We start from the raw sequence: 19,914 nt of genomic DNA, 5'->3' as shown, positions 1-19,914 counted from the left end.
CAACTGTTTCTGCCAGCACACCTCCCCCTCTCTGCCATGTCTCTGACTGTGATCAACTGTTTCTGTCAGCACACCTCCCCCTCTCTGCCATGTCTCTGACTGATCAACTGTTTCTGCCAGCACACCTCCCCCTCTCTACCATGTCTCTGACTGTGATCAACTGTTTCTGCCAGCACACCTCCCCTCTCTGCCATGTCTCTGACTGTGATCAACTGTTTCTGCCAGCACACCTCCCCCTCTCTACCATGTCTCTGACTGTGATCAACTGTTTCTGCCAGCACACCTCCCCCTCTCTACCATGTCTCTGACTGTGATCAACTGTTTCTGCCAGCACACCTCCCCTCTCTGCCATGTCTCTGACTGTTATCAACTGTTTCTGCCAGCACACCTCCCCCTCTCTACCATGTCTCTGACTGTTATCAACTGTTTCTGCCAGCACACCCCCCCCTCTCTGCCATGTCTCTGACTGTGATCAACTGTTTCTGCCAGCACACCTCCCCCTCTCTACCATGTCTCTGACTGTTATCAACTGTTTCTGCCAGCACACCTCCCCCTCTCTGCCATGTCTCTGACTGTGATCAACTGTTTCTGCCAGCACACCTCCCCCTCTCTGCCATGTCTCTGACTGTGATCAACTGTTTCTGCCAGCACACCTCCCCCTCTCTGCCATGTCTCTGACTGTGATCAACTGTTTCTGTCAGCACACCTCCTCCTCTCTGCCATGTCTCTGACTGATCAACTGTTTCTGCCAGCACACCTCCCCTCTCTGCCATGTCTCTGACTGTTATCAACTGTTTCTGCCAGCACACCTCCCCCTCTCTACCATGTCTCTGACTGTGATCAACTGTTTCTGCCAGCACACCTCCCCCTCTCTGCTATGTTTCTGACTGTGATCAACTGTTTCTGCCAGCACACCTCCCCCTCTCTACCATGTCTCTGACTGTGATCAACTGTTTCTGCCAGCACACCTCCCCCTCTCTACCATGTCTCTGACTGTGATCAACTGTTTCTGCCAGCACACCTCCCCTCTCTGCCATGTCTCTGACTGTTAACAACTGTTTCTGCCAGCACACCTCCCCCTCTCTACCATGTCTCTGACTGTGATCAACTGTTTCTGCCAGCACACCTCCCCCTCTCTGCTATGTTTCTGACTGTGATCAACTGTTTCTGCCAGCACACCTCCCCCTCTCTACCATGTCTCTGACTGTGATCAACTGTTTCTGCCAGCACACCTCCCCCTCTCTGCTATGTTTCTGACTGTTATCAACTGTTTCTGCCAGCACACCTCCCCCTCTCTACCATGTCTCTGACTGTGATCAACTGTTTCTGCCAGCACACCTCCCCTCTCTGCCATGTCTCTGACTGTTATCAACTGTTTCTGCCAGCACACCTCCCCCTCTCTACCATGTCTCTGACTGTGATCAACTGTTTCTGCCAGCACACCTCCCCCTCCCTGCTATGTTTCTGACTGTTATCAACTGTTTCTGCCAGCACACCTCCCCCTCTCTGCCATGTCTCTGACTGTGATCAACTGTTTCTGCCAGCACACCTCCCCCTCTCTGCCATGTCTCTGACTGTTATCAACTGTTTCTGCCAGCACACCTCCCCCTCTCTGCCATGTCTCTGACTGTGATCAACTGTTTCTGTCAGCACACCTCCCCCTCTCTACCATGTCTCTGACTGTTATCAACTGTTTCTGCCCAAAAGAAGAAAACAAAAAACAACCCGTCAACAAGGGGGATGGATTGTTGTGCAATATTTATCCTCTGGGCAGATGAAACGTTTCGTTGGAATCGCTCCATCTCAGAAGGGTTCCAATTCAATCTTCCTCCCCACCCGTTTGTTGGTTCGGTTCTTTCTGGCCTGGCTCCATCTGGTTTTGATTAGGGCAGTAATGGCCGTCTCTGCCGTTCCCTCAGGGCGAGATGAACTGAAAACAATTTTGAATGGCTTCCTGCAAGGATCTGGATGTGTTTGGGGGCTATTGTTGAAATGGCAAAGGTGCCTTAAGCTGTATTCCAAATGACACCCTATGCCCTTAGTGCACCACTACAATAGGGCTGTGGTTTAAATGTGCCCTATATAGGGAATAAGGTGCCCGTGACAGGTCATGGGGTTTAACACTGTCTGGGTATCGGGCATAGGCAATGACTCAAAGGTAAAGGTACAGGAGATGGGAGCGCAATGCAAACAACAAGGCTTTTATTGAGAAAAGCTCATTAAACCCTGGCTCTTTCAGAGCTGTAGAAGGTTCAGACTAAACTCATATCCCTTTCATACACATACCTCAAATGTACCATGCCTGATAGTTTTACACCAGCTCTGTGGTATATCTGAAAGGGGTTGGGGGTATAAAAAAAAACTTTTCAAAAAAACATAGTCAATTAAAATCCACCTAAAGACCTAATCATGATTTCTGCATTTTCACAGACCCTGTAACCAAAATACAGGTATCGGGTCTGGGTGAATGGTTCTCTGCTTTTTTGCAGGTAAATTCATTAACACTAATATTGTTTAACGCCTCCCTAATTTGAAATGAAAACCCCCCGACCCTCCCAATTTGGCAGTTACCTACTGATAAGCATAAAAAGGGTATACATAAAATGAATTCACACCCCTTGTACCCTACACATAGAAATAATTGTAAGGTCCCACAGTCAAACACAGATTCAGCCACAAAGACCAGGGAGGTTTTCCAATAACTCGCAAAGAAGGGCACCTATTGGTAGGCGGGTAAAAAAAACAACTAAAAACAGACATTGAATATCCCTTTGAGCCTGGTGAAGTTTTTAATTACTCTTTGGATGGTGCATCAATACAACTAGTCACTACAAAAATACAGGCGTCCTTCCTAACTCAGTTGCCGGAGAGGAAGGAAACCGCTAAGGGATTTAATGGCTAAGATAGGATATAACGCTGAGGATGGGTCAGCAACGTTGTAGTTACTCCACAATAACTAATCTAAATGACAGAGTGAAACATTGCCTTGTATTGTTTACAGGTAATATAGCATATCTTCTGTCTGAAATCCTAAATCATGAAGCCACCAGAGCTAGCCTAAATCATGAAGCCAACAGAGCTATCCTAAAGCATGAAGCCAACAGAGCTAGCCTAAAGCATGAAGCCACCAGAGCTAGCCTAAAGCGTGAAGCCACCAGAGCTAGCCTAAAGCATAATGCCAACAGAGCTAGCCTAAAGCATAAAGCCAACAGAGCTATCCTAAAGCATGAAGCCAACAGAGCTATCCTAAATCATGAAGCCACCAGAGCTAGCCTAAATCATGAGGCCAACAGCATGAAGCCGACAGAGCTAGCCTAAAGCATGAAGCCAACAGAGCTATCCTAAATCATGAAGCCAACAGTGCTATCCTAAATCATCAATCAACTATAGGGCAAAACAGACAGGGTTGGCTTAGACTGTTAACATGTCAACTATAGGGCGAAACAGACAGGGTTGGCTTAGACTGTTAACATGTCAACTATAGGGCGAAACAGGCAGGGTTGGCTTAGACTGTTAACATGTCAACTATAGGGCGAAACAGACAGGGTTGGCTTAGACTGTTAACATGTCAACTATAGGGCGAAACAGACAGGGTTGGCTTAGACTGTTAACATGTCAACTATAGGGCGAAACAGGCAGGGTTGGCTTAGACTGTTAACATGTCAACTATAGGGCGAAACTGACAGGGTTGGCTTAGACTGTTAACATGTCAACTATAGGGCTAAACAGACAGGATTGGCTTAGACTGTTGACAACATGTCAACTATAGGGCTAAACAGACAGGATTGGCTTAGACTGTTGACAACATGTCAACTATAGGGCTAAACAGGCAGGGTTGGCTTAGACTGTTGACAAAATATCAATAATTAGTCTCCAATGTTAAAGCAAGGAGCCAATTGGGCATGAGTTAAAGCTAAACATTCCCCAATCCCTCTTTGGGTTCCTTAGTGTTGGTGCAATCAACCCTATGTCCATGTTCTGTCCCTGTCATCTGTAGGCCACATGGGACCAACGCTCCTTTAGGAACCAGGCGTTCTTGTATTCATTGAGCTGTAGAGTGAGGACATGGGCTAGGGCGCACGCACGCACGCGCACACACACACACACACACACACACACACACAGGCTAAGCTTTGGCACACACAGACTTTCAACATAAGCTACACTGCGACAGACAAACACACACATATCCTCAAGAACTGGGGACGAAGCCTATGACAGATGACAACATCTGGGGATGTTGCTAACTTGCGACAGCTGAGTTGTTTACAGTATCTGACAGCATTTATCACATTGTTAAAGTAACTGTTCAGGGTTTCCAGATTTCAATGAAATGTGACCTAGAATTAATGACAATATAAGGTAAATAGATTTCCTTCAAAAAAATTGTAACGACGAGTAGAACGCTGATTGGCCAGCTCATTCTCCTCAGGATGATGACATTCTCTATGAGAAAACAGCAAGCTTTCAAAAACATTATTTGGGTATGAGTTAACAGAATATAAACTTTTTTAACAGAATATGAAAAGTGAGATTTTCACAGGAGACAGTTATTTTAAGGAAGAGAAGGAAGGACCCCTTTATACAATAAGAGGGAGAGGGAGAAGGAGAGGAGAGGAGAGGAGAGGAGAGGAGAGGAGAGGAGAGGAGAGGAGAGGAGAGGAGAGGAGAGGAGAGGAGAGGAGAGGAGAGGAGAGGAGAGGAGAGGAGAGGAGAGGAGAGGAGAGGAGAGGAGAGGAGAGGAGAGGTATTTCAAGTTCATATTATATTATGATACTACATACCTGATTATGAAACCTCTCAGCAAACTACTAATTCTTCCTTGTAGGAAACTTGGATCTCTTCTACTCAAATGCGATCAGAAAACAATGACTTTTCAATGCTTGAACAGAACAAAGCTCCTTCAAAACAGATTGCTTTAATCATGTTAATATTGAATGCTTGCCTCGTTTCCCAAACAAACCAATATGTGCAGCACTATAACCATGTAACTGTGGTGTTGTGTAAGGGACTACCATGACACACACAGCCAGGCAGAGGGACTACCATGACACACACAGCCAGGCAGAGGGACTACCATGACACACACTGCCAGGCAGAGGGACTACCATGACACACACAGCCAGGCAGAGGGACTACCATGACACACACAGCCAGGCAGAGGGACTACCATGACACACACAGCCAGGCAGAGGGACTACCATGACACACACAGCCAGGCAGAGGGACTACCATGACACACACAGCCAGGCAGAGGGACTACCATGACACAAACAGCCAGGCAGAGGGACTACCATGACACACACAGCCAGGCAAAGGGACTACCATGACACACACAGCCAGGCAGAGGGACTACCATGACACACACAGCCAGGCAGAGGGACTACCATGACACACACAGCCAGGCAGAGGGACTACCATGACACACACAGCCAGGCAGAGGGACTACCATGACACACACAGCCAGGCAGAGGGACTACCATGACACACACAGCCAGGCAGAGGGACTACCATGACACACACAGCCAGGGGGTTATGTGGGTGACATCACACTTTTAGTGCAGATTGTCAGGAGCAGCCTATTACACACATGAACTCTTTCAGGACACACACACACACACACACACAGAATGACTGACCAGTCATTCTGTGGAAAAAAACACACGCGCACAAATATACATACAAATGTACACAGGCAAACACACACACACACACTCCAGCAGTCCTGTCAGAGGGACTGGCACAGCGGTGTGAAAGTGGGGGATCGGAACAGGAGAATAGAGGAGGTTCTAACATAACACCCTAATGTTCCTCTGCTGGTTGGGACAATGCCTCTGTTGTTCCTCAGAGCTGCATGCTGTTTAATGTTTCTCTCTCTCTCTCTCTCTGGGAGATTTGGCTTAGTCAGGAGCAAAGCCTCCCCAGGACGTTGCTGATTGCCTGCCTGCTTCACAAAAACCACAAGTGTTTGTGTGTGCGTGCGTGTGTGCATGAGAGAGAGAGCTTTTAGTTGCGCTGGCATTGAATTCCGGCCCGTCTTCCCACGTCCCCAATGTAACTCACCCTACTGTCCCCAATGTAACTCACCCTAGTGTCCCCAATGTAACTCACCCTAGTGTCCCCAATGTAACTTACCCTAATGTCCCCAATGTAACTCACCCTAGTGTCCCCAATGTAACTCACCCCACTGTCCCCAATGTAACTCACCCTACTGTCCCCAATGTAACTCACCCTACTGTCCCCAATGTAACTCACCCTAGTGTCCCCAATGTAACTCACCCTACTGTCCCCAATGTAACTCAACCTACTGTCCCCAATGTAACTCACCCTAGTGTCCCCAATGTAACTTACCCTAATGTCCCCAATGTAACTCACCCTAGTGTCCCCAATGTAACTCACCCCACTGTCCCCAATGTAACTCACCCTACTGTCCCCAATGTAACTCACCCTACTGTCCCCAATGTAACTCACCCTAGTGTCCCCAATGTAACTCACCCTAGTGTCCCCAATGTAACTCACCCTAATGTCCCCAATGTAACTCACCCTACTGTCCCTAATGTAACTCACCCTAATGTCCCCAATGTAACTCACCCTACTGTCCCCAATGTAACTCACCCTAGTGTCCCCAATGTAACTCACCCTAGTGTCCCCAATGTAACTCACCCTAATGTCCCCAATGTAACTCACCCTACTGTCCCCAATGTAACTCACCCTACTGTCCCCAATGTAACTCACCCTACTGTCCCCAATGTAACTCACCCTACTGTCCCCAATGTAACTCACCCTACTGTCCCCAATGTAACTCACCCTAGAGGTAGCCAACTTATCCCCTCCCAGGGGCCTTGTGGTAGCCACTCATCCCCTCCCAGGGGCCTTGCGGTAGCCACTCATCCCCTCCCAGGGGCCTTGCGGTAGCCACTCATCCCCTCCCAGGGGCCTTGCGGTAGCCAATCATCCCCTCCCAGGGGCCTTGCGGTAGCCAATCATCCCCTCCCAGGGGCCTTGTGGTAGCCACTCATCCCCTCCCAGGGGCCTTGTGGTAGCCACTCATCCCCTCCCAGGGGCCTTGTGGTAGCCACTCATCCCCTCCCAGGGGCCTTGTGGTAGCCACTCATCCCCTCCCAGGGGCCTTGTGGTAGCCACTCATCCCCTCCCAGGGGCCTTGTGGTAGCCACTCATCCCCTCCCAGGGGCCTTGCGGTAGCCACTCATCCCCTCCCAGGGGCCTTGCGGTAGCCACTCATCCCCTCCCAGGGGCCTTGTGGTAGCCACTCATCCCCTCCCAGGGGCCTTGTGGTAGCCACTCATCCCCTCCCAGGGGCCTTGTGGTAGCCACTCATCCCCTCCCAGGGGCCTTGTGGTAGCCACTCATCCCCTCCCAGGGGCCTTGTGGTAGCCACTCATCCCCTCCCAGGGGCCTTGTGGTAGCCACTCATCCCCTCCCAGGGGCCTTGTGGTAGCCACTCATCCCCTCCCAGGGGCCTTGCTACACTCTGCAGCGGAGTACATGATCCAGAGATGCAACTGGGTTTGAACAGGCGACCTTGTTCTTATAGGTTGAGATCCTTACACCTGAGCCACAGAGCGTCAAGCTCTCTCTTCATAATAGACATTTCCCGTAACGTACAACAAATGAGGATCACACTCACAACCTAGTGGAGGAAGGCAGGGACTTAACCACAAACCCACTAACTTCTTCATATTTCACACACTTCTCTTTGTATGGTTGACGTTGAGAATTGTGGAAACATACAGAAAGCACCAGAGGTAAGATCTGAGCCCACAACCTAGTGGATGGAAGGCAGGGATTCAACCCCTGAACCACAGACTTCAGTTCACTGTGTAAGATGCGTTGATACTACCCCTATCTCTACTGACCATGAGGACAGGAGATACATTCAGTAGGTTGGAGATGAGTTGGGTTATTCATCTGTGTCTCACCTTGAGATCTGACTTTAGTAAGGTAGGAGGGATAAACTCACATAAACAGTCATAGAGAGAGAGAGAGAGAAGGAGAAAAGCAATGAGAGAGAGAGAAGGAGAAAAGCAATGAGAGAGAGAGAGAGGAGAAAAGCAACGAGAGAGAGAGAGAAGGAGAAAAGCAATGAGAGAGAGGAGAAAAGCAATGAGAGAGAGAGAAGGAGAAAAGCAATGAGAGAGAAGGAGAAAAGCAATGAGAGAGAGAAGGAGAAAAGCAATGAGGGAGAGAGAGAGAAGGAGAAAAGCAACGAGAGAGAGAGAGAAGGAGAAAAGCAATGAGAGAGAGGAGAAAAGCAATGAGAGAGAGAGAAGGAGAAAAGCAATGAGAGAGAATGAGAAAAGCAATGAGAGAGAGAAGGAGAAAAGCAATGAGGGAGAGAGAGAGAAGGAGAAAAGCAATGAGGGAGAGAGAGAGAAGGAGAAAAGCAACGAGAGAGAGGAGAAAAGCAATGAGAGAGAGAGAGAGGAGAAAAGCAATGAGAGAGAGAGAAGGAGAAAAGCAATGAGGGAGAGAGAGAGAAGGAGAAAAGCAACGAGAGAGAGAGAGAAGGAGAAAAGCAATGAGAGAGAGGAGAAAAGCAATGAGAGAGAGAGAGAGAGGAGAAAAGCAATGAGAGAGAGAGAAGGAGAAAAGCAATGTGAGAGAGAGAAGGAGAAAAGCAATGAGAGAGAGGAGAAAAGCAATGAGAGAGAGAGAGAGGAGAAAAGCAATGAGAGAGAGGAGAAAAGCAATGAGAGAGAGAGAGAGGAGAAAAGCAATGAGAGAGAGGAGAAAAGCAATGAGAGAGAGAGAGAGGAGAAAAGCAATGAGAGAGAGAGAGAGGAGAAAAGCAATGAGAGAGAGGAGAAAAGCAATGAGAGAGAGAGAGAGGAGAAAAGCAATGAGAGAGAGAGAGAGAGAGAGAGGAGAAAAGCAATGAGAGAGAGAAGGAGGAGAAAAGCAATGAGAGAGAGGAGAAAAGCAATGAGAGAGAGAGAAGGAGAAAAGCAATGAGAGAGAGAGAGAGGAGAAAAGCAATGAGAGAGAGAGAAGGAGAAAAGCAATGAGAGAGAGAAGGAGAAAAGCAATGAGAGAGAGAGAGAGAAGGAGAAAAGCAATGAGAGAGAGAGAAAGCGAAGGAGAAAAGGAATGAGAGAGAGAGAGGAGAAAAGCAACGAGAGAGAGAGCGAAGGCGAAGTAGAAAAGGAACGAGAGAGAGAGAAGAGAAAAGCAACGAGAGAGAGAGCGAAGGAGAAAAGGAACAAGAGAGAGAGCGCGAAGGAGAAAAGGAGGAAGCGAGAGGGCTGACATGCCAAGTCTCATAAAAGCAAGGGTTATGCTCTACATTATTGCATGTTACTGTCATCATATGTGTGAAATCTGAATGTATACTTCAGCTGGTCTTCTTTCTCCCCAGTCAGAGGAAATGTGGAATAAATGTTGCGCTCTCTGCTGTTATACATGGGGGCTCGTCTTGTAGAGAACTGGAATTCACAGAGAACAGTCAATCACATGTATGGATCATAAAGTTGTTCTTTACCACCAACTACTGTACAAGAGGTTAACGGAATAAGGTTAACTAAAGAAGGTTAAATAAAGTATGGTTAACTAAAGTAAGGTTAAGATCTAGAGAAAGAGCCTTGGAGAAAGGGTTAGTGGTCCATTTGGAATTCAGCCTATATCTTAACAGGCTGAGGAGACATAGCCATGGGATCAAGCTTCCCTTAGGTACAGATCTAGGATCAGATCACCCTCCAAAAATCCTAATCTCATCTATTAGAAGGGAAAAAAAACAAATCTAAACTTAGATCAGTGTTTAAAGTCAACTTTATCCTACTTCAAGGGAAGGATTGAGACATGGACCTAAATAGCTGCATCTCTCCTAGAGTACCGGTATCCTACAAGTATTTACATCCAAAATTGCAGGAGGGAATTGATATGACTTGACACATAGGTGTTACTTCCCCTCACTTGGAAGGCACCTTGCACACACACAAAGTGTGAGAATACCTTAATATACATTCCCAATGAACTCAGAAGGGCTGCTATGCGTTCAGCGATGGAAAAGTCCTTTAGTACCCTGTGTCTCTACTGTGTGGAGCCGGCAGCATGTTGTAAATGGTTCAGTCAGTGGTATAGTTGTGGAGTTGAAAGTTTGGCAGTGTTGATTTCCTGTGTGTGTGTGTGTGTGTGTGTGTGTGTGTGTGTGTGTGTGTGTGTGTGTGTGTGTGTGTGTGTGTGTTCCTATGTGGAGCAAAGGGCTGACTGGAGTGGCACGCAAAAAAAAAAAAAAGAAGAAGAAGAACCTAAATGAGATATTTCTGGGTCAGTTCTTCTCCATTTGAAACCACTGCCATTATGGAGATTAGTGAATCTACAAAGAGCTGACTAGAAGGTCCAGCTTGGACATGGTAGTCAGGCTGAAGGGACAAGAAAAGTCTGGGAAAGAATCTCACACACACACACACACAGCTTGATGACTGGTTAGTGGTTAATAACCTCCAGGTGGTTGCCAGCTCTCTGGGACGCAGCCTGCAGGGAGAGAGGACCCAAGACCAGACCAGAGAGGGAGGGATAGATAGAAGCAGAGAGAGGGGGAGAACACAAAGGAGGAGGAAGACAGAGGTGGAAGAGAGAATGAGCACTACGGTTAGAGGGAAGGATTTAGGGAGGGAGAGAATGAGGACCATGGGTGGGAGAGAGAGACAAGTAGGCAGGGAAAGGAGGAAGGGAGAGAGCAGGGATGAGAGGGAGGGAGGTAGAGAACAGGGATGAGAGAGAGAAAGGGAGGGAGGGAGGGAGGGAGGGAGGGAGGGAGGGAGGGAGGGAGGGAGGGAGGGAGGGAGGGAGGGAGGGAGGGAGGGAGGGAGGGAGGGAGGGAGGGAGGGAGGGAGGGAGGGAGGGAGGGAGGGGAAGGGGTTACAGTAGGATCCAGTCTTACGGTCCAAGACCTTCTGTATAATGAGCCAGCAGAGACTGAGCCAAGCTCAGGGAGTTAGATACACACACACACACACACACACACACACGGGAAGGAGGAGGCATACACTCATTCATTGATACAAACGGAGGGAAAGTTGTGAAGAAAGTCACACACACACAAGCACACACATACACACACAGAGCCTAAAATAGGCATACTCACAAACTACACACACACTCATTGACCCAAGCAGGAGAAAGGAAGGAAGAGGCAAACACACTCAGGGAGAAAGTAAGAGTGAAGAAACACACACACACACACACACACACACAAGGGAGCCCTGAAGAAGCGGAGTGGCCTGGACTGAACCCACAGGCTCCCCTCCTCATGGTCCTCTCAACAGCTAATAATTACACCCCTCTCCAATCCACCATTACCCTGGATACTCTTCTCCTTCTCCCCTCTCTCACTCATTTTCTCTCTCTTTCTCTACCTCTTTATTTCCCTTCTCTTTCTCTCTTCCCTCCCTTTATCTCTCTCTCGCTACCTCCTTCTCTCCTTCCCCTCTCTTTTCCTTTCCCCTCCCTCTCCTACCCCCCTCTCTTTTTCTCTCTTCCCTGCCTCTCCTACCCTTCCCCCCCGCTCCCTTCTCTCACCTCTAGTCTATCCCATTACCCCAGAGCCCTGGAATCAACTAGGGCCCCTGGAGAGTCTTGAAGAGCCTTAAAATCCTCTGCACATCCATTCACCAGGCATAAGTGTTCCATTTCCATCCTGTCCACGCTACTTGTAACATCATTCAACTTTCTCCCTCCCCTTCTCTCTCTCTCCTCTCACTCTTGTCTTTCTTTGTCTGTCTCTTTTGTTCTCTCTCCTTTTCTCTTTCACTTTAACCCTGTCTGTCTCTCTTCTTTTCTCTATCTCCTGCTCTCTCTACCTTTCTCTGACCTTACCTTTTATTCAAACCGTTTCTCTCTCTCATGGAGAAAGTCCTTTGGAGATGAGGCATTACTGCAAAAATGCAGTGTAAAATCCATCAATTCCTCCTTAAAGAAACTCATTTTTTACATGTCTTCCCTTTGTGAATTCTGTTTCCATGTGTTAAAACCAGCGGTATTCTATAGTTTATATTTGTTTATTTAACCCTACTTTATTTAACCGTATTTAGTTAACCTTACTTTATTTAACCTTATTTAGTTAAAACTTCTGATATTGGCAGAAAGCTTAAATTCTTGTTAATCTAACTGCACTGTCCAATTTACTATAGCTATTACAGTGAAAGAATACCATGTTATTGTTTGAGGAGAGTGCACAATTTTGAACATGAAAACTTATTAATAAACAAATTAGGCACATTTGGGCAGTCTTGACAAAATATTTTGAACAGAAATGCAATAGTTCATTGGATCAGTCTAAAACTTTTCACATACACTGCTGTGGCCAAATTCTAAACTGCACCTTGGCTGGAATAATACATTATGGCCTTTATTTTGCATTTCAAAGATGGTACAAAAACAATACAAAGAACGGTTGTTTTTTTCTTGGTATTTTCTATTACCAGATCTATTGTGTTATATTCTCCTACATTCCTTTCACATTTCCACAAACTTCAAAGTGTTTCCTTTCAAACGGTACCAAGAATATGCATATCCTTGCTTCAGGGCCTGACCTAATGGCAGTTAGATTTGGGTATGTCATTTTAGGTGAAAAAGTGAAAAAAGGGGCGGATCATTAACTTAGGTCAGAATTCGCCCTAAAGTGTCTCAGAGCAGGAGTGCTGATCTAGGATCAGGTCCTCCCAGTCTTATTCCTTGTGATTTGAAAAGGCTAAACTGATCTGGAAGAAACAGAAAAAAACACTCAGAAACAGAGTGAAACGGAGGTGTTACCTGAACTTGTCCAATAACAAAACCCTAATTTTGATTTTCCCTTGCAATGCATTTTGAAACGTTTTGCTGCGCCCTAATGAACACGACCCATGTGTATTTAATTCAGAAGTAGAGCTGTTTGACTGACTGCAGATTACATCAGTATAGGATTCTACACTGCCCTCTTCTGTCTGACTACCTGATTAACTGATTAATGTTGAAGGGTTCCCAACATTTCATGTAATTAGATGGTGCCAATCTTTCCCATTGAAACAGCTTGTGGCAGGGGTGTAACGTTATGCAGGCCAGGGGATTTCCACTTAGCCTGTTACTTCGGTTGTTGTTATCCTTAACATACAGTGCCTTGCAAAAGTATTCATCCTCCTTGGCGTTTTTCCTATTTTGTTGCATTACAACCTGTAATTTAAATTGATTTTATTTGAATTTCATAATGAACATACGCAAAATAGTCCAAATTGGTGAAGTGAAATGAAAAAAATTACTTGTTTCAGAAAATTTTTACAAAATTGAAAAGTGGTGCATATTCACTCCTTTGCTATGAAGCCCCTAAATAAGATCTGGTGCAACCAATTACCTTCAGAAGTCACATATTTAGTTAAATAAAGTCCACCTGTGTGCAGTGTCACATGATCTGTCACATGATCTCAGTATATATACACCTGTTCTGAAAGGCCCCAGAGTCTGGAACACCACCAACCAAGGGGAACCACCAAGCAAGTGACACCATGAAGACCAAGGAGCTCTCCAAACAGGTCAGGGACAAAGTTGTGGAGAAGTACAGATCAGGGTTGGGTTATAAAAACAATATCCGAAACTTTGAACATCCCACGGAGCACCATTAAATCCATAATTGAAAAATTGAAAGAATATGGCACCACAACAAACATGCCAAGAGAGGGACGCCCACCAAACCTCACGGACCAGGCAAGGAGGGCATTCATCAGAGAGGCAACAAAAACACCAAAGATAACCCTGAAGGAGCTGCAAAGCTCCACAGCGGAGATTGGAGTATCTGTCCTGAGGACCACTTTAAGCCGTACACTCCACAGAGCTGGGCTTTACGGAAGAGTGGCCAGAAAAAAAGCCATTGCTTAAAGAAAGAAATAAGCAAACACGTTTGGTGTTTGCAAAAAGGCATGTGGGACACTCCCCAAATATATGGAAGATCAGATGAGACTAAAATTGAGCTTTTTGGCCATCAAGGAAAATGCTTTGTCTGGTGCAAACCCAACACCTGTCATCACCCCGAGAACACCCCACAGTGAAGTATAGTGGTGGCAACATCATGCTGAGGGGATGTTTTTCATCGGCAGGGACTGGGAAACTGGTCAGAATTGATGGATGGCGCTAAATACAGGGATATTCTTGAGGGAAACCTGTTTCAATCTTCCAGAGATTTGAGACTGGGACGGAGGTTCACCTTCCAGCAGGACAATGACCCTAAGCATACTGCTAAAGCAACACTATTGGTTTAAGGGGAAACATTAAAATGTATTGGAATGGCCTAGTCAAAGCCCAGACCTCAATCCAACTGAGAATCTGTGGTATGACTTAAAGATGGCTGATTTTGGCCTTTCTAGGGAATTTTTCCTAGCCACCGTGCTTCTACACCTGCATTGCTTTCTGTTTGAGGTTTTAGGCTGGGTTTCTGTACAGCACTTTGAGATATCAGCTGATGTAAGAAGGGCTATATAAATACATTTGATTTGATCTGTACACCAGCGGAACCCATCCAACTTGAATAAGCTGGAGCAGTTTGCCTTGAAGAATGGGCAAAAATCCCAGTGGCTAGATGTGCCAAGCTAATAGAGACATACCACAAGATACTTGCAGCTGTAAGGTGGCTCTACAAAGTGTTGACTTGGGGGGGGGGTGAATAGTTATGCACGCTCAAGTTTTCTGTTTTTTTGTCTTATTTCTTGTTTCACAATAAAAAAATATTTTGCATCTTCAAAGTGGTAGGCATGTTGTGTAAATCAAAAGCAACCCCCCAAAAAATACATTTGAATTCCAGGTTGTAAGGCAACAAAATAGGAAAAATGCCAAGGGGGGTGAATACTTTCGCAAGCCACTGTAAGCCCTTAACCCATGTTAAAATACTAGCAATGTACTGTGCAAAAGGCTCTGTCGTAAAGTTTTCCCTGGGGACAGATCTAGGATCAGCTTCCTCTCCCTCAGTCCTAACCTTAACCATTTACTGGGGAAAATGCAAAACTGACCCAAGATCAGCATCTAGAGGGAACTTCACCCTATTCTGTGTAAAACTGTAGGCTACTAAAGATTGCACTTTATGAGTAGGTGAATCCAGGCCAACTCTAAAAGTGCTTTAGTAGAGGTAGGCTATTAGGTGCTTATGGGCTCATCTGTTAGGGGCAGAGGTGTGTTGGAGCAAAGCATAAGTTACTGTTAAGCTCAGAGGCCCCATACACACTGAGGTTGCAGAACACATTTGACAATGGAAGGGATGCAATGGATATTTTAGTGATACAGCACAGAGTTTGCCTGCAAAAAAAACTTTTACACAATTGTGTAAATCGCCACAGTGGTTGCAATTTTGTACAGAAAAACTCTTGGATGTATTATCGCCGCTATGTCAGATGTGTTATGGACCACGTGTATGCAGGGCCCAGAGGTTGCTGGAGGACACCCCGAGATTTGAGTGAAACCAATTCATATCAGGGCAACAGACTGTCAAGTGTTTTTAGATGACAAGAGCAACATTCATGGTTTTTCTCTGTGCCACCATGTTTTGGGCTAAGTAAACCCTTGGCAGAGACTGTCATCTTGTTTACGAAATGGTTTCGCGAGCAAATTCAAGAAAATCTCAATCAGTACTGTAGCTTCTGTTCAGGCCAGGGTCTCTCCGAAGTGAGAAAGACAGTTACTGCCTATTGCTGATCCGGGAAGCTTTATTCAGTACGTTAGAGATTTGATCTGGGTTAGATACCTGATCTGATATGCTTCATTGGTTTTCAAACAATATAATATTTTCTAGGAGGTTGCATTTACCTACCACTCTCTGCATACATCCAGAGTTGCACACTGTGTGTGTGTGTAAAGATGGGGGGTAGGTGTGTGTGTGTTCAATGGTGTGTGCATGTGGTTCACTGGTGTGTGTTAGTGTAGGTTCAATGTTCTGTGTGTATATGTAATACCTGGCATAGTATGGTACAAGCACCCTGTATTCCTCCCTCCAGGTGGGACCCCTGTCAGCGCTCCCTTCATTAATCCATCATCCTTTCATCCCTCATCAGCGGTCAGGTTACAGCAAGGCTGTGTTGGAGAACTTACCTACCCCCTACCTCTCTCTCCTCATATTGCTCCACCCACCCCCATCTCTCCATGTTCCCCTCTCAACGTGCCCCCTCTATCCCTCTGTATCCTTCTCACAATCTGCCCAGAATATTCCCTCCTTCCACGAATGAGGGGAGAGGGTGGGTTGAAAAAGAGAGGGGGAGAGAGGGGGGAAAGAAGGAGAGAGAGGGGGGACAGAAGGAGAGAGAGGGGGGAGAGAAGGAGAGCGAGGAGAAAGATGGGGAGAGAAGGAGAGCGAGAGGGGGAGAAGGAGAGATAGGGGGAGAGAAGGAGAGATAGGGGGAGAGAAGGAGAGAGAGAGGGGGAAAGAGAGTCTCGGGAGAGAAGGAGAGTGAGGAGAAAGATGGGGAGAGAAGGAGAGCGAGACGGGGAGAGAAGGAAAGAGGGGGAAAAGGAGAGATAGGGGGAGAGAAGGAGAGAGAGAGGGGGAAAGAGAGTCTTGGGAGAGAAGGAGAGTGAGGAGAAAGATGGGGAGAGAAGGAGAGCGAGACGGGGAGAGAAGGAAAGATGGGGGGAGAAGGAGAGATAGGGGGAGAGAAGGAGAGAGAGGGGGAAAAGAGAGTCTTGGGAGAGAAGGAGAGGATAGTCAAATGTAGGAGATTGGGGGATGCAGGCAAGTCTCTTACAAGCAACATTTAGTTGATCCCATTCGATAGACACAGCAGGCAGGTTGGATAAGAGGTCAATAAACTTCCATTCAACACAGGCTTCTACTATTAGAAGAAGTTTATTCATGGTCGTACAGTATATACACAATACAGTATATTTACACTGAAGAGGATTTGAACATATTACACCATAAATGAACACCATCTCACTGACACAGCAGTGAAGTTAGGAAACCCTCCCATGTTGGTATCAACACACTGGATGTCCCAAATGGAACCCTACTTAGTGCACTACTTTTGGCCAGGGCCCATAGTGCACTATGTAGGGAATAGGGTGCCATTTGGGATGCATCCTCAATACACAATATAGTACTGGCAACTTCAAGCGCCAACACTGGAAGTAAAACTGACGGGCATCAAACCGAAGGGCAAACTCCTACACATAGTTAACCCTGACTTCTGTCTACAGTCTTGTTACTTGTTAAATGCACAAGTCAGAGTTTAGCCCAGCAGCAGAAACCCTTCATCTAATGTCTATCTGAGCTAGTGTGAGAGATTGGTATAGGAGAGTGTCATTGGTTTAGAGACAGTCCCAGTCTCTATACTGCAGGGCAGGGGTGAGTCCTTTCTGCTGTGTCCTTGGTCTGTTGGGAGATGGCTTATTTTTTTAACCTTTATTTAACTAGGCAAGTCAGTTAAGAACAAATTCTTATTTTCAATGACGGCCTAGGAACAGTGGGTTAACTGCCTGTTCAGGGGCAGAACGACAGATTTGTACCTTGTCAGCTCGGGGATTTGAACTTGCAACCTTTCGGTTACTAGTCCAAAGCTCTAACCACTAGGCTACCCTGCCGCCCCATGAGGAAACAGAACTGCTTACGGTGTTGTTTACTCATATATCTCACACACACAACTCAGTTGAGTGTTACGTTCCACTGTCCTGTGAAGTGAGTACACTCTGTGTTCAGTAGATCTGGGACACGTGTCTTTACGGCCCGTTTTGTCCTACCGTCTGTTTTATGGTTGCAGAACTCCAGTAACCTTCCCAAAATCCCCAGGTTCTCCAGAAATCCTGGTTGGTAGATTCTGGTTTTCCTGCTTAATCCTGATTTCAGGAGTCTTCCAACTGGATTTCTGGAAAACCTGGCATTTTTGGTAGTTACCGGAAAATTGCAACCCTAGTCCCTTCTATCTTCAGGCTCAGGTTTAACTGATAGTCAATCCATCTTAGTGGTGCTCCAGAGGGGGAAGTGTGGGGTGTGTTGGGGGCACACGGGGGTTTTGACCTAGTCCATGGGGGTTTGGGCCCAAGCTATAACAGGATGAGCCCCCGCCCCATCCCTGAGTCTCCTCTCAACATATCCCAATCTCTCCTGTCCTCTCTTTTGCTTCACCATCTCCCTCACCCCTCCTTGTCACTCTGATGTCAGAGCTCCGCGGCCCCCTGCTCTGAACACTGGGGGCCTGTGAATGTGTTCTCTCTCTCTCACACACAGAGACAGACAGAGAGCTATGATTCTGTGACTGCTAGACTCTGCCTGGGACACCACGGCCGGTGCCGTACAACGGCTACCTTCTTTTCCTCATGCTGGTCTCCAGCCTCCCCAGCTCCTCATAGGACTGGTAGAAGACCTCTAGCTCACGGGGGCCCCAGCCCCGCCAGACACACAGGCACCAGGCCCTATTTTCGTTGCGAAAGCCACACACAACCGTGTCCTTTGCCACCAGTGCGGCCTCCTCCAGGGTCCTGAGAGAGAGAGAGAGGGGGTAAAGAGCGAGGGAGAGGGAGGAAGAGAGGGAGGGAAGAGTAATAGAAAGAGAGAAGTGTGAAATAGGGAGGAGGGAAAGAGAGAGTTAAACGTTGAAATGTGTATGTGTGGATTCTTCCTAGAAGTAGCCAGGCTTTACTGAGAAGAGGTTCCCTGGAAGGCTACTGAGGAGTACACTGAGGAGTACACTGAGGAGTACACTGAGGAGTACACACAACACCCTGTTTACATAGGATTTCTACCTCCAGGTAGGAGGTGCCCTAAGGCACACATCTAGAATGAACTTACCTTCCCTAAAACCTGACTTTAACTCAGAATCTTAGATCAGTGTTTAAAGTGCCATCGACAGGTTAATACATACTTTCCAGAAATGACACAAACAGGTAAAACATCGCACTCCTGATTTATGTAGGACATGACACAAACACTCTGGGAAGAGGAACATAGCTTGTTGCCGTGTTGCGTGCTTAACCATGCATCATATACACACCCCCATATTATCTTCCTCCCACTGTTGTTTCATGTGTTGTAGCTTACCAAGACTACCATCATCCTCTCTGGTACACACTGCAATCTACAACACTGATGGTTACACAACACTGTTGTTTCATGTGTTGTAGCTTACCAAGACTACCATCATCCTCTCTGGTACACACTGCAATCTACAACACTGATGGTTACACAACACTGTTGTTTCATGTGTTGTAGCTTACCAAGACTACCATCATCCTCTCTGGTACACACTGCAATCTACAACACTGATGGTTACACAACACTGTTGTTTCATGTGTTGTAGCTTACCAAGACTACCATCATCCTCTCTGGTACACACTGCAATCTACAACACTGATGGTTACACAACACTGTTGTTTCATGTGTTGTAGCTTACCAAGACTACCATCATCCTCTCTGGTACACACTGCAATCTACAACACTGATGGTTACACAACACTGTTGTTTCATGTGTTGTAGCTTACCAAGACTACCATCATCCTCTCTGGTACACACTGCAATCTACAACACTGATGGTTACACAACACTGTTGTTTCATGTGTTGTAGCTTACCAAGACTACCATCATCCTCTCTGGTACACACTGCAATCTACAACACTGATGGTTACACAACACTGTTGTTTCATGTGTTGTAGCTTACCAAGACTACCATCATCCTCTCTGGTACACACTGCAATCTAAATAACGAGTCATTATGATTTGTAGATCAGTCAGTCAGTCTACAGTGGATGTGAAACAAGCCCAGAATCTCCAGCGTGTTTCTCACAGCCTTTCCTGTCTTCCTGCGACCCTATGGCCAGACCTCAACCTGTCCCTGGTGCTACTAGTCTAAATGGGATCTAACGTCACCCTGTTGAAGTTGAAATTGAAATGGCTAAGGTAAGGGTTAATGTTAAAGTTAGGGTATGGGCTAAGGATGTCCTAAGGATTCCGGATAG

General features: G+C 46.5%; 1 protein-coding gene across 4 annotated transcripts in view; it reads right to left on the bottom strand.

Moving 5' to 3' along the window:
- Nucleotides 1-16,794: 16,794 nt before the first annotated feature.
- Nucleotides 16,795-19,914, bottom strand: part of lrrk1 (leucine-rich repeat kinase 1) — a 123,834-nt gene continuing 120,714 nt past the window's right edge. For 2 of the 4 annotated variants that reach the window (XM_031812290.1, XM_031812293.1), the window contains exon 38: nucleotides 16,795-18,441. In XM_031812290.1, the coding sequence (XP_031668150.1) occupies nucleotides 18,264-18,441 (178 nt within the window). In that variant the 3' untranslated portion in view covers nucleotides 16,795-18,263. The remainder of the gene's footprint in view (nucleotides 18,442-19,914) is intronic. The other 2 variants (XM_031812292.1, XM_031812294.1) reach the window with 1 other exon arrangement.

The sequence above is a fragment of the Oncorhynchus kisutch genome, unplaced genomic scaffold (genome assembly GCF_002021735.2).
Source record: "Oncorhynchus kisutch isolate 150728-3 unplaced genomic scaffold, Okis_V2 Okis03b-Okis08b_hom, whole genome shotgun sequence".
In the NCBI taxonomy this organism is placed as follows: Eukaryota; Metazoa; Chordata; class Actinopteri; order Salmoniformes; family Salmonidae; genus Oncorhynchus; species Oncorhynchus kisutch.
Note: the sequence above shows the minus strand (reverse complement) of the source record. Positions and strands in the feature narration are given on the sequence as shown.